Below are 13,027 nucleotides of genomic sequence, written 5' to 3' on the forward strand. Positions count from 1 at the left end.
CTTTCATGCTCAACAGTTAGAGTTAGCTAATCAGCCATAAGTTGTGCAAAAATGGACTATCAATTATAAATGCCACCAAGTAGACGCGATCTGCTCAATACAAAAAAGGGATTTATTGTGCATGTATGCATTGTTGCCCATTTTTGGTCAAAAGCACTTTTTTCTACCTTTCATCACAGCTAGATTTTAGTGTTTCAATGTCTTTTAAGCGATATTTTAATTGCATTTATTTGTTTACTTGTTGCAATTATGACACTTGTTTTGCAAGCTGGGTTAGTCCATCTGCTATACGCTGTTTTAAGGTTGCAACACCTGTGTTTTATTGTCACTGTTGCAAAAATGCTATGCTAGTTTACTCGCATTTTATAGCGCCACGCTTTAAGAAATGCAGTAAATGTGAGTACGAAGATGGTAATTTTCATAGCCAACTCTATTAACATCCTATATTAAAAACTATTTGTGTATCATAATATAGCTTAAAAATTTTAAACTGATTTTGTATCCCTTTTGTAGATTACTAAAAGATGTAAGATGCATATTGTTCTGATAGTTGGTAAAGTATTTAATATGTTGACAATTTAATATGTCATTGAACATACGTATTTTTAAACTAGAATTTCACCAAACTTTGTTAGCACAGCATGAAAGCGAGCTATCCAACAAATAAAACAAAAAGCTTTCTGAAGGAAGCATCTGACCGTTTATCTGTGGACAGACCAGTAGTTTTTTATAGCTTGTATATTATATTATTACATATTTATACTATGTTGTACATCTGTTACCTAAGATATGGCAAAGGAAGCAAAACAAAAATTATTGAAGAAGGAGATAGGGTATAAATTGTGTTTCAATGAATTTCCAACATAGATTACGAAGTAAGGGCATTTGAACTTTCAATGTAGCGGCTCTGTAGGGCACTTTCTTTTAGAATAATGTTGTGTTCTCAATTATAAAAACTTGCAAGCGCACTCTACATCAGCAGAGTTCACACAGTCACGCGGGATTTATCAAAAACATATGACTTGCATGACCTTTTGGTTAACGCTTTGTAAGTAACAACATTTACCGCAGCCATTTATAGTAAGGTTAAACATTTCCTGTCAACCTGTAGAAAATTTGGCTGCAACAAAGATTAGTAATAAAGCCATAGCATTGTAGCATTACTTGCTGTAATAAGTATTATGTACTTAACGCATGTACTTAGAAATCTTAAAAGAATTGCTTAACATTTTCAGTAGCAAAGGTTTCTTGGTCATATTATAATGTTGCATTGCACGCCACAAGAATTGAATACACAAAACATTCGATCAAAAGACGGCTATGATTTAATGCTACATTAACTAGTATCTGGCAGTCTTCCGGATTTAAAATAACCTACATGATTCTGTCTAACTAATTGAGTATACACCTTCTTCTCAATATCCTCTTAGGAATCATGAGAATAGTTAGAAAGCTCTTCATATATGTGTATAATGCAGTTTCAATTTTCCATATATTCATGTGACCATGTGGTGGATAAATCCGATTTATGCATGATTATGTTTATATTCAAATCAACACAGTGAAATATATATGACAATATAAATGACACAGTAACCGTAACAGAAATTAATGAATAGCGCAAAATGGCATATCAAGTCGTTTTGTTTTCTTAAGCTTACTTAGAGGCATAATTTTAGCAACTTGTAACAGAAAGTCTAGTTCATGAACTGATTTTTACCTATATATGTAAACCTCAGTGTCTGTCGTTTGTCTGCCCAGTTATAGCAATAAGGTTGTGGGAATGAAAAATTCACTTCACACTGGATTTGAATTTGGAACCTGCAGGTCTGCAGACCAACTAGCTAATCCAATACACTATGTATCTAACTGGCCTTAGTAATTAATAATAGTAAAGATATTCATTGCATTAGTTATAAAACTCACGCTTGAAGTGCTTGGGAAATTTCTATTGGTTATCCCTAGCATGGTTGATCACCATGCGTAACGGTTATTAAACTGGTTTCAAAAATGGCTATTATTATTGTAGTGGTTTAGATTACTAGCTTACTGGGTAAACTACTCAAATGTATTGGGTAATTATTTTATAACCTATGCAACACTGGGCATTCATTTAGTAAGACAATATAAATGACACAATAGCCATAATGAAACTTAAAGAACAACGCAAAACAGCATAATGTTTAAAAACAAATCGATTTGTTTTTATAGTTTTTTGGAAGAAAAATAATTATGATTTATTAGTTATTATTAATTATAATATTATATAAACCATTATAATGTATTTTAGGAAATGTTTACATGTTATATTTTTCATATGTCTCAGAGAGCTATGCGTGTATTTCACTTTTTGCATGCTATCTAAAGATAACAAGCTTGTTTGATGTGTAACTTGGCTTTACATTTCATCTATTTTTTATAAAAGTATGGTACACATTTTAGCTCCAACTTGATATTCATCATACGAAACAGGTTTTACCGCTATACTAGGCTGGCTAGAATGTATGAACCCTTTTATTACGACTTCAGACATGAAAAATGTTCTGCTTCTGTTCTACACATGCATCTCAGTATATTTATGGGTTTATTGAGAGACATGCTGAGTCTGGTTGCAGTTAGTAAGAAAAACAACTTGCTTAAAATATAAACTAGTCATCACAAACAAATTAATTCTAACAATAGTTACAAGGTTAGTTTGTGAATTTCACATATCATGCATAAAGAAATCATATGTCATGAGTCTAAAAATAGTTAAAAAATTTGTTAAATAAAATGGACTTCTAACATTCATAATATCGGAAAAGTAAATGAAGAACGGCAACAGATGACATGTACGGTAACTTACCTTGAGGCCACTTGTTTTCAACAAGCGTGGTCAAAGCCACAATGTGCTTTGGTATAGGCTTCACACCAATCCTAGGTTTTATGTGCATCTAAAAGACAATTGCGTTAATTACTTGTACCAGGATGTGATTTATAGCATGCGATATAGATGAAAAAAAGAGTTTTGTATTACCATAGAGTATGGATATCTCTCAAGTTCTGTTTGGCAATAACAACACCACTTTTTAACAGTATATATTTAAGTCTACAGTCAGTATAGGATTAGTTGAACTAGAAGATAAAAATATAAAATCGTGAGTGTCGATAAATACGTATATGTGAATCAATGTCTCTTTTTGTATCTCATTGGCATGCTCTTTCTAGATATTCGCCTCGCTTCCTGAAGACGTTATGTGACATCAGCTTTAGGAACTTTTGTCTTTCACATTTACTAGTCATTTAATATGACAGGCAATGAAAAAAACATGCAAAGTATTAGTTTTCTAATGCTTTACTTGCATTTAATTCTGAAAGCAATAGCAGCACTGTGCTATAGCACATTCATTGACTTGCTGTCTGTCTTTGTAATGCTTTTGAATTCAGAGTTTTACAATATTTTGGTAGCCTTTTTTGTTTAATACTCTATTGCAGAGGTTATTTAAGCATTATTATTTGTGTTGATGACATGTTTTGAGGTAGTAATGCAAGGCTGTGAATGTTATGGCAACAGTTTAAACTCTCTGTGTACTTTTGTACTTGTTAGTTATCTTATATGTTTTTATGTTGAGATCGGATGATTTGCAATCCATAAACATTAAAAACATAGATTTATGTTAGATGAACAGTGATCAAAAGATTAGCTAAGTTTTAGTATAAGAACTTAGTTAATGAAATCGTCTAGTCATTCCAATGAAGGAAACAGCATCCTGTTAGCACAGTAGCTTTTACCCTTGTTGGCCGTACTGAACCCCACCAGTTTTATAGGAGTTTTTACCAAACCCTTCTTTATTGAAAAATAAAAAATAATTTTTTGCACGTTCAAAATACAGGTATTTGTTTTAGTGGTACACAAAGTGGACTGTCCGTTAACATCACAAAGAACATCACCCATAGATGCATGAACTCACAACAAATTATGTATATTTTCATAAAGAAGTGATCTTGCAAATCAGTATGACTTTTGCTGTTGCTATTGAGAGACCATGTACTGTATGTGTCTTGACTCTACCAGACCCCAAGACTGACTCACTGAACCACTAGGGTTCGATTAGACCTAGACTAAGAACCACTGGCTTAGTGCACACGTAATTGTTTGAAACCTTATGCTTGAGTTTAAAGAGCCATTTTCTATCCTAACAAATGTTATTTCTGTTTACTGTGACCATTTACAAGAGTGTAATGGGATTTTCAGAAAGCAGTGATGGAAGTTGTAACTGTAAAGGATATCCTCGCTGCCAGAGAGCTGATTCAAAGGTTTATAAAGCTCACTCCTGTTTTGACTTGCTCAGAAGCGAACAGAATTGCTAAAAGGAATATTTATTTCAAAGCTGAACATCTGCAAACTACTGGAGCTTTCAAGATTAGGGGAGCAACTAATGCTGTATGTGGTCTTCATCTTGCTACTGATGTTTTGTCACAAGTCATAAGATTGAAATTTCTACATCACTCGGTTATAGTTTATCGCTATTAAAATTTATGTTTCTTATGCTAAGCTGTGTCATTGCAAAGATGCTTTCTCTCATTGCTGCTTTCTCGTTAGTGTTTACTGTCTCTTTGCTACACCAGGTTTGTTTTTCCCAAGTTGGGCTATGTTTCCTCTCAGTCGCATGATATCATTTTACTATGGATGTTGTCATATATCATCTCAGATCTATATCATATCTTTCCTTCAAAGTCATAATATTTCACTGTAGAATACAGTGTTACATCACGCTTACCTAATGATATATCATCTCAGATCTATATCATATCTTTGCTTCAAAGTCATAATATTTCACTGTAGAATACAGTGTTACATCGCGCTTACCTAATGATATATCATCTCAGATCTATATCATATCTTTCCTTCAAAGTCATAATATTTCACTGTAGAATACAGTGTTACATCACGCTTACCTAATGATATATCATCTCAGATCTATATCATATCTTTGCTTCAAAGTCATAATATTTCACTGTAGAATACAGTGTTACATCGCGCTTACCTAATGATATATCATCTCAGATCTATATCATATCTTTCCTTCAAAGTCATAATATTTCACTGTAGAATACAGTGTTACATCACGCTTACCTAATGTAGAAATTATGTAACAGCTCAAAGTACTCTGTATTCACATAGAACCAGCGTACATAGAATTAGAGTCTTGGAGTAAAATGCTGGTTGTTATTGATTTATCATCTAATACCATTGAATTTGGTAGGTGATGAAGATAAAAAGCAAATATGGCCTTGACCATCCAGGAGTGGTAAGTGATAATGCTTGGCAATTGTTTTCAATCTATACTGTCAAAAAACTAGTTGCTCTACTTTCAGTGTCCTGTGATTCGCATGTTACTAAATCCTGATTGAGTGAAATGTGAGCAGCCACATTTAAACTCTGATCATCTTTGTTAGACCTGAAACTGCTTGTCATCCAAGTATTCTATTAAAATGCATCCTTCAACCCTTTCTGGTCTGCTAGTCCTGTATAGCATACCCTAAAGATATTGCGGGATACACGATGTTTAGATCTATTTGCATCCGATACAACATTTACTGAACAGAATTGTGCTAGCATGTGATTTTCTGTCTGGCAGAATCAGTGCAGGTGTCACAACTAGTGAATTATTTAGTTATAGAACCAGAGTTAGAAGAAACTTTTAAGTAAACTTCTGGAACATGAAATATATTATCCACATATTTCAGTAAGACGTGTGACACATGCGAAGGCCTACAGTGACGTACATATTTGCATGGGTATCACCATCACTAGGCAAGAGTTCTATAAAGTGCGTAGCGGTATAAGCGATTGCCATTTATCCTGGGTACTTTGCGCTTTATGCAGGTGACACATAGTAGTGGTAATCATGGCCAAGCGTTGGCCTGCGCAGCAAATGTCGCGGGTTTACCCTGCACTATAGTTGTGCCCAAGGGAAGTCCATCCTGCAAGGTGGAGGCTATTAAAGGCTATGGAGCAAAGTTAGTGGAATGCTTTCCTAGTCCTACTGCAAGGTAAATATGGCGACACGAATGTATGCACCTGAGTTTACCAGTCTGATGAGTGATTTGTGATTGTCTCCTCGTGTTTGTGTCATGTGAGAATAAAAGAGCAGGGAAAGATTTTCATTACATTCTACAGCTATTTATGGATGTTTCAGTGGATGTTGGTCTCAGTTTTTCTATTTTTAGCTCATGCAGCAAGATTTTTACAAAGTTTATACTGAAACCTTTTTGATTGCTCAATGCTTGTAAGAGTTCCCGAGGGTTTAATCTGAGCCAATTTCTATTGTATGTACTTTAGAGTCGAAACCATGGAGAAAGTATGCAAAGAGACCGGACAAGTGTTTGTTAGTCCGTATGACCATGCAGATGTGATAGCTGGTCAGGTAGGTACAAACACGCATGTTTAAACATTACATCTGTTGAGATCTTTACTATAATAAGACCCGTGTCTGTCCACATCCACACTATTTGCAGTAGGAAAAAAGATGCTCTGTATGGAAATTAAACCTGGGTATTTACAATTTTAAAGCCAAGTGTGCTATCAACTGCACCCTCATCCACCTTTCCACATTTGAGAATAATTATGCACATAGCTATTCCACATAATGATGTCTCAAGACATCCGGGACTGTCAGAGTACTAGTACATATAACAATGTCTATGTGATGGCTGGTGAGGTACATATAACAATGTCTATGTGATAGCTGGTGAGGTACATATAACAATGTCTATGTGATAGCTGGTGAGGTACATATAACAATGTCTATGTGATAGCTGGTGAGATACATATAACAATGTCTATGTGATAGCTGGTGAGGTACATATAACAATGTCTATATGATAGCTGGTGAGGTACATATAACAATGTCTATATGATAGCTGGTGAGGTACATATAACAATGTCTATGTGATAGCTGGTGAGGTACATATAACAATGTCTATATGATAGCTGGTGAGGTACATATAACAATGTCTATATGATAGCTGGTGAGGTACATATAACAATGTCTATATGATAGCTGGTGAGGTACATATAACAATGTCTATGTGATAGCTGGTGAGGTACATATAACAATGTCTATATGATAGCTGGTGAGGTACATATAGCAGTGCATATATTATCACTGGTTAACGCAATCAATACACACTTCATATTTGCATCTATAATGGAAAAGTGGGTAGACAACTTGGCGATTGTGGTAATCATAAGTTCTATTTTTTCAACCAAAGTCCCTGTGATAACTGTATTTCCAGAATAGTTTCTGTGTTTTTTTATGTAATGGATTTACCAGTTCTCAGATAGAAGCCTCATGTCACTATACATTTTAGTTCTGTTGTACAGTTGGCATATGGATGTCTTTTGCAGCCCCAGCAGATGGTATTTGGATCAACTTTGATGTGATGCTAGAGCATGTTTTGTTAGGATGCTGAAACAATTGATATTATACAATCAAGTTTGAAAGGCTGTAATTCTGTGCTCTAATCGTTAATAGTTTGGGCAACACATACAAATATCATGAATAGTTCACCAAGATTATAAGTTAGCCGTGATAGCTTGAGATGTCATTCCTCTTTTTAAGAAAGTCTATGAAACTTTTAGCCCGTGTCTGTAGCTCTGCCAGTTTTATTATGAATTTAAAACAAGTGTATTGAGCATAGGTTGTTAAAGGGATGTTTCTGATAGTATCTGATACCAGCTACTAATGGATGGCATCAAAATAATTTCAAACAAAGTTTACATTTTTCACCACAAAAAAGGCAAGTTCAAATGACTCTTTTTTAAAAGTGTATGTAGGTTTTGCAAGAAACGTAACACACCTTTGGTGTTACCAAAGTTTTTAATGTGTTGGGTTATGGTAGGGAGCTTTACATAGCAACCTTTCAAATAATCTGTTTATAAATTTCTACACTGTCATGATTTCTTGTTGTGGCCAAACAGGGCACGATAGGCTTGGAGCTCGTAGAACAAATTCCTGACTTGGATGCTGTGCTGGTGGCTATAAGCGGTGGAGGCCTAGCTTCAGGTATTGCTATGGCTGTCAAATCTGTACGACCCGAGTGCAAAGTCTATGCTGTCACTCCAAAAGGTGAGTGTAAATACGCTGTCACTCCAAAAGGTGAGTGTAAATACGCTGTCACTCCAAAAGGTGAGTGTAAGTATGCTTGTCACTCCAAAAGGTGAGTGTAAGTGTGCTATCACTACCAAAGGTGAGTGTAAGTACACTGTTGCTACAAAAAGTGAGTGTAAGTACGCTGTCACTGCAAAAAGTGACTGTAAGTACACTGTCACTACAAAAATGAGTGTAAGTATGCTGTCACTACGAAAAATGAGTGTAAGTACGCTGTCACTCCAAAAGGTGAGTGTAAGTACACTGTCACTCCAAAAGGTAAGTGTAAGTATGCTGTCACTACAAAAGGTGAGTGTAAGTACGCTGTCACTACAAAAGGTGAGTGTAAGTACGCTGTCACTACAAAAAGTGAGTGTAAGTACGCTGTCACTCCAAAAGGTGAGTGTAAGTACGCTGTCACTCCAAAAGGTGAATGTAAGTACCCTGTCACTCCAAAAGGTGAGTGTATGTACGCTGTCACTACAAAAAGTGAGTGTAAGTATGCTATCACTACAAAAGGTGAGTGTAAGTATGCTATCACTCCAAAATTTGAGTGTAAGTATGCTGTCACTACAAAAAGTGAGTGTAAGTATGCTGTCTCTCCATAATGTGAATGTAAGTACGCTGTCACTACAAAAAGTGAGTGTAGGTACGCTGTCACTCCAAAAGGTGAGTGTAAGTACACTGTCACTCCAAAAGGTAAGTGTAAGTATGCTGTCACTACAAAAGGTGAGTGTAAGTACTCTGTCACTACAAAAGGTGAGTGTAAGTACGTTGTCACTCCAAAAGGTGAATGTAAGTACGCTGTCACTACAAAAAGTGAGTGTAAGTATGCTGTCACTACAAAAGGTGAGTGTAAGTATGCTGTCACTACAAAAGGTGAGTGTAAGTATGCTATCACTACAAAAGGTGAGTGTAAGTATGCTATCACTCCAAAAGTTGAGTGTAAGTATGCTGTCACTACAAAAAGTGAGTGTAAGTATGCTGTCTCTCCAGAAGGCAAGTGCAAGGCCTAGAGTACATATGTATTAATTATAATTTATTTGAGCAGCAGTCATTCTTGATTTTCTTCTTCAATTGATGTCCTCCAAACTCTCATCAGCCTTCAGATGAGCCTTCTTGTTCACACCACTTGGTGGTTTTTAGGAATTCTCCTTCTCTCTATCGGCGTAGGCCAATAACATTTTAGAGCAGCCTAGCCAGCATAGGAACTGTTTTGCGAAGGAGAAGTTATTAATGAGCTGCAATAATTTAATAGACATAGCTACAGAGCTTGTTGAGAAAATAGCATGATTCATACATATTAGTTCATGTTAAGGTGTAAACCTTTGGATAAAACTAGCGCCATAGAGGTGAATACTGAAGCCTCTTGGGCAATTAGGCTGGTAATTGTAGGAAAGATGCTCGAGGACTGTCTAAGGGCTGGTGAGAGACTCTGGCCTAACCCCCCACAATTCCTAGATACAATCGCAGATGCCATCAAGCTTCAACAAACCGGTTTCAACACCTTCACACTTCTAAAGGAGCTTGCAGAAAAGAATGTCTTTGAAATGGTAAACGCAGCTTCAATGCTATCATCAGATCAAGCTGGAATGTTTTGTGATAATCTTGCCTTTTGATGGTTATCTAGCATGACCTTGTCACTAATGTTTGAGTGTTTAGTAGTAGGCTGTTTATTTAATTTAACTGGAATAATCATGTAAAATGGAACAAGGTGTTTGTCATTTAATATGATTATGCCAGAAGGTGCATTGCAGTGTTTCTATGACCAAAATGAGGATGAGTGACCTTTTTCAGCTTTATGAAGGTACTTTTAAGGCTGGTTCACACTACATTGCTGTTTGTCAGCGTTTTCCTTTCGGCGTTTATCGTCGATTATGTGAACCGTGAACCGATGGCATCGATGAAGCAATGCGGACACGTCGTGAAAGTTTGCAGCTGTCAAACTTTCCCGATATTTCGCCGATCATCGACGACCGCCTTTCAAATGTGAACCATTTCGGCGATAGTAATTCGTGGATAGTGTGATTTATTCATATTCATTTATGATAGTAGCAGCGTGACTAGTAATTAATTTCAGCAAATGAAATCAAAGAGGTTTCTTCGCGAAAATTTAAAAAGAGAATTAGGAACACTACGCCACGAAGTATTTTCTGATGCAAATGGGATAAGTTTGTGACAGTGTGAACATTGTTATCATCGATGATCACTGATTTATTGTGGCATCAATGCCGAGATACGGCGATATAATGGGAACCAGCCTTGAGCCAGCACTCGAATTTCATGGAAATGAAGATGTTTTTAAACATTGAAAGCTATGAACTGATGAATAGTTTGATTTTATTCACACAGTTTTAATACATGTGATTTATTGTAGATATTGTTAGATAGATCGATATTTATAGATAGATTATTGTTGATATAAATATCAACAAATACAACATTCATTTTAACGATTCTCTAGACTTTGTTAATTGACACAGCGAACTTTTAATTTGCTCTGAAAGGAAATAAGCGAATCACTTGTAAAAACTCTTGCTAATTTTTTGTCAAATTTTGTCTGTGAATATAATTCTAGAGTTGGATTTGTCTGCTTTTATTGTTTAAAAAGTTAAGAATTGTCTCACAATGTTTTTCTGTAGTCCGATGAAGAGATGATAGAAGGAATGAGATTCAGCTTTCATCGAATGAAGGTGAGGGCTTCTAATGTATAATATATTCTCTCTCTGGTACTTGGCCGGATGATGTAAAAACATTCCTGTCCTTAAGATTAGCAGCTCTATCCTGTGGTAGAGGCATAAGGTCGGCACTATGAGAGACACCCCTGATTTCTATATATAGCTATAAAACACTCAGGCTACTGGGGCAGCAGTAAGTGTTATTAGAGGTTTTTATTCACCGGTGAAACCGTGTTAAATTATGCTTTGAGAGCTAGGAATCTCCTCAGCGTACTCTAGTGAAGAAGGCAGGGATATGAGAGAGTAAATATTAAATTAGTGAGAAATATTCATAGGAACAACTTTTTCTAGGTAACTCATTCTTATTCACAACTGCTTTCTTCCTGGCTCGTATTTTCCTTTTATGAGAGAAAAAAGAGGTTTTTTTTACATCTATTTAGACAATTGAGAATTTTTTTACAGCAAGTTATTGAAGCTGCTGCTGGAGCCGCTGTCGCTGCTGCTCTTTCTGACAAGATGGCCTCACTTCCTGCAGAAATAAAAAATGTAGCGGTGATATTATGTGGTGGCAACGCAGACATTGACAACTTCCCATGGTATGACAGTTTTAAAAAAGCATATTAATAGCAAACCCAATGGATTATTAGAATAGGTCTTTGTTAATGTTTTGGTTTATTGACCTTATATACTTGATGATGCAATTGACTTTACAGCAACTATCAAACCTACCATTTTATATGCAGCTATGTTCAACCTTCTATTAGGCTTTTTTGCTAATTGCAAGCGTATTAAATATTTCATTTTAGGTACAGTAAAAAACTGGTATCATACATTTTATGAAAAGTTTTTACAATATTTTTATTGAGTTTTATTCAATTAATTTTGTGATTTAACTTCCTATTGGACAAATCAAAGTTAATAATACAAGCTAATGTTATCTATTTTCAAATGGTATTGTTTCATGTATGTGGGAAAAAGCTGTCATGTCCTCTAAGCCATTCTGATTATAATAGGAGTTGTCACCTCATGCTCAAACAGAAGCCAATTGGTGACCAGCTAATATGATTTAGAGCTTATCTTAATTGAGATTCAACAAGTTGTCTTGTTTCAGAATAAGATTATTTGATAAACAGTGAAACACTGCAATCACAAACAGCTTAGACAAGTTTTGCATTATATTTAAGAACTGTGTCTAACAAAATTAGTAAGACTGAAATCAACAGCCTCAATGATACAGTGGTATATGAACCAGTGGTCACTGTTTATTGCTAAAGCAGTGCTACTGCCATGTGTGCGTACAACTATTCCTCTTCATGAGCATTGCCCAAACCCTTACTTGTTTACTTCAATTAGAAAAAACTGCTAAATATATAGTCAAAGGAGTGAAGCTGAAATCACTTTATGTTAATTCATTTGAAATCCCGCTTCGCACCTTGCCGGTAAGGCTCATTGTAGTAACAGTTATTTGGAAAGCTTAATACTGGAGTTTAACAGTATTGGTTAAAATGTTATGAATATGGTTGAGCTGTGTCAAAGTTGGAAACATTGAAAGTTGGAGAAATAACAGAAAGCAGCAATCACACTAAGAATGGCATAGGAAGAATTATAACGCTAAAATAAAAGCGTAAAAAACTTCCAAGCAAGAAATGCATCAGCGTTGGAAGCATTGACAGGTCAGCGTTTGAGTCTGCCAAGCTAGGAATGCATCAGTTTTGGAGGCACTGACAAGTCAACGTGAGAAACTATAAAGCTAGGAATGCATCAGTATTGGACACATCGCCACGACAGCATGAAAAACAAAAACTGAGAGAAATGGCAATCTCTACCAGCTGCTACAAACAGTGCAGTAAATAATGTACTCACTTGATGTACTACTCCTATTCTCCTATGTATCAAGCATAGGAGCCGTTTAACCATTACAGCTGATGAGAGACATTAACAAGCTTGGTAGAGGTATGACCATATATGATGTCACCACTACACATGAAGGAGAACAATACATCACAAAGATTACAAAAGATTATTCAACAGAACAAACAACTTTGCAGAGTGACAAGCACAAGCAGGGACTAAATACGTCAAACCATCGACCTGTCATAAACAAATCGAGTAGTTACAACACTTTTATAGATATAGCTTATAACATCATTTATTGTAGATAATATGACTTTGTGAAATCATAATATAACTATGCATGAATTTTAATGTTTTGAA

The 13,027-nt window shown here is 35.6% G+C and overlaps 1 protein-coding gene across 1 annotated transcript; it reads left to right on the top strand.

Annotated features, from left to right (window-relative positions):
• The first annotated feature begins 46 nt into the window (after positions 1-46).
• LOC137396340 (serine racemase-like) lies at positions 47-11,722 on the top strand. The gene is made up of 9 exons (XM_068082569.1): positions 47-123; positions 4,235-4,423; positions 5,247-5,291; positions 5,870-6,036; positions 6,326-6,410; positions 7,967-8,114; positions 9,531-9,688; positions 10,778-10,828; positions 11,276-11,722. Exons 1-9 carry the CDS (start codon positions 70-72, stop codon positions 11,435-11,437), a joined length of 1,059 nt encoding a protein of 352 aa, XP_067938670.1. The 5' UTR covers positions 47-69; the 3' UTR covers positions 11,438-11,722.
• The last annotated feature ends 1,305 nt before the right edge of the window (positions 11,723-13,027 follow it).

The sequence above is a fragment of the Watersipora subatra genome, chromosome 5, assembly GCF_963576615.1.
Source record: "Watersipora subatra chromosome 5, tzWatSuba1.1, whole genome shotgun sequence".
Lineage (NCBI taxonomy): Eukaryota > Metazoa > Bryozoa > Gymnolaemata > Cheilostomatida > Watersiporidae > Watersipora > Watersipora subatra.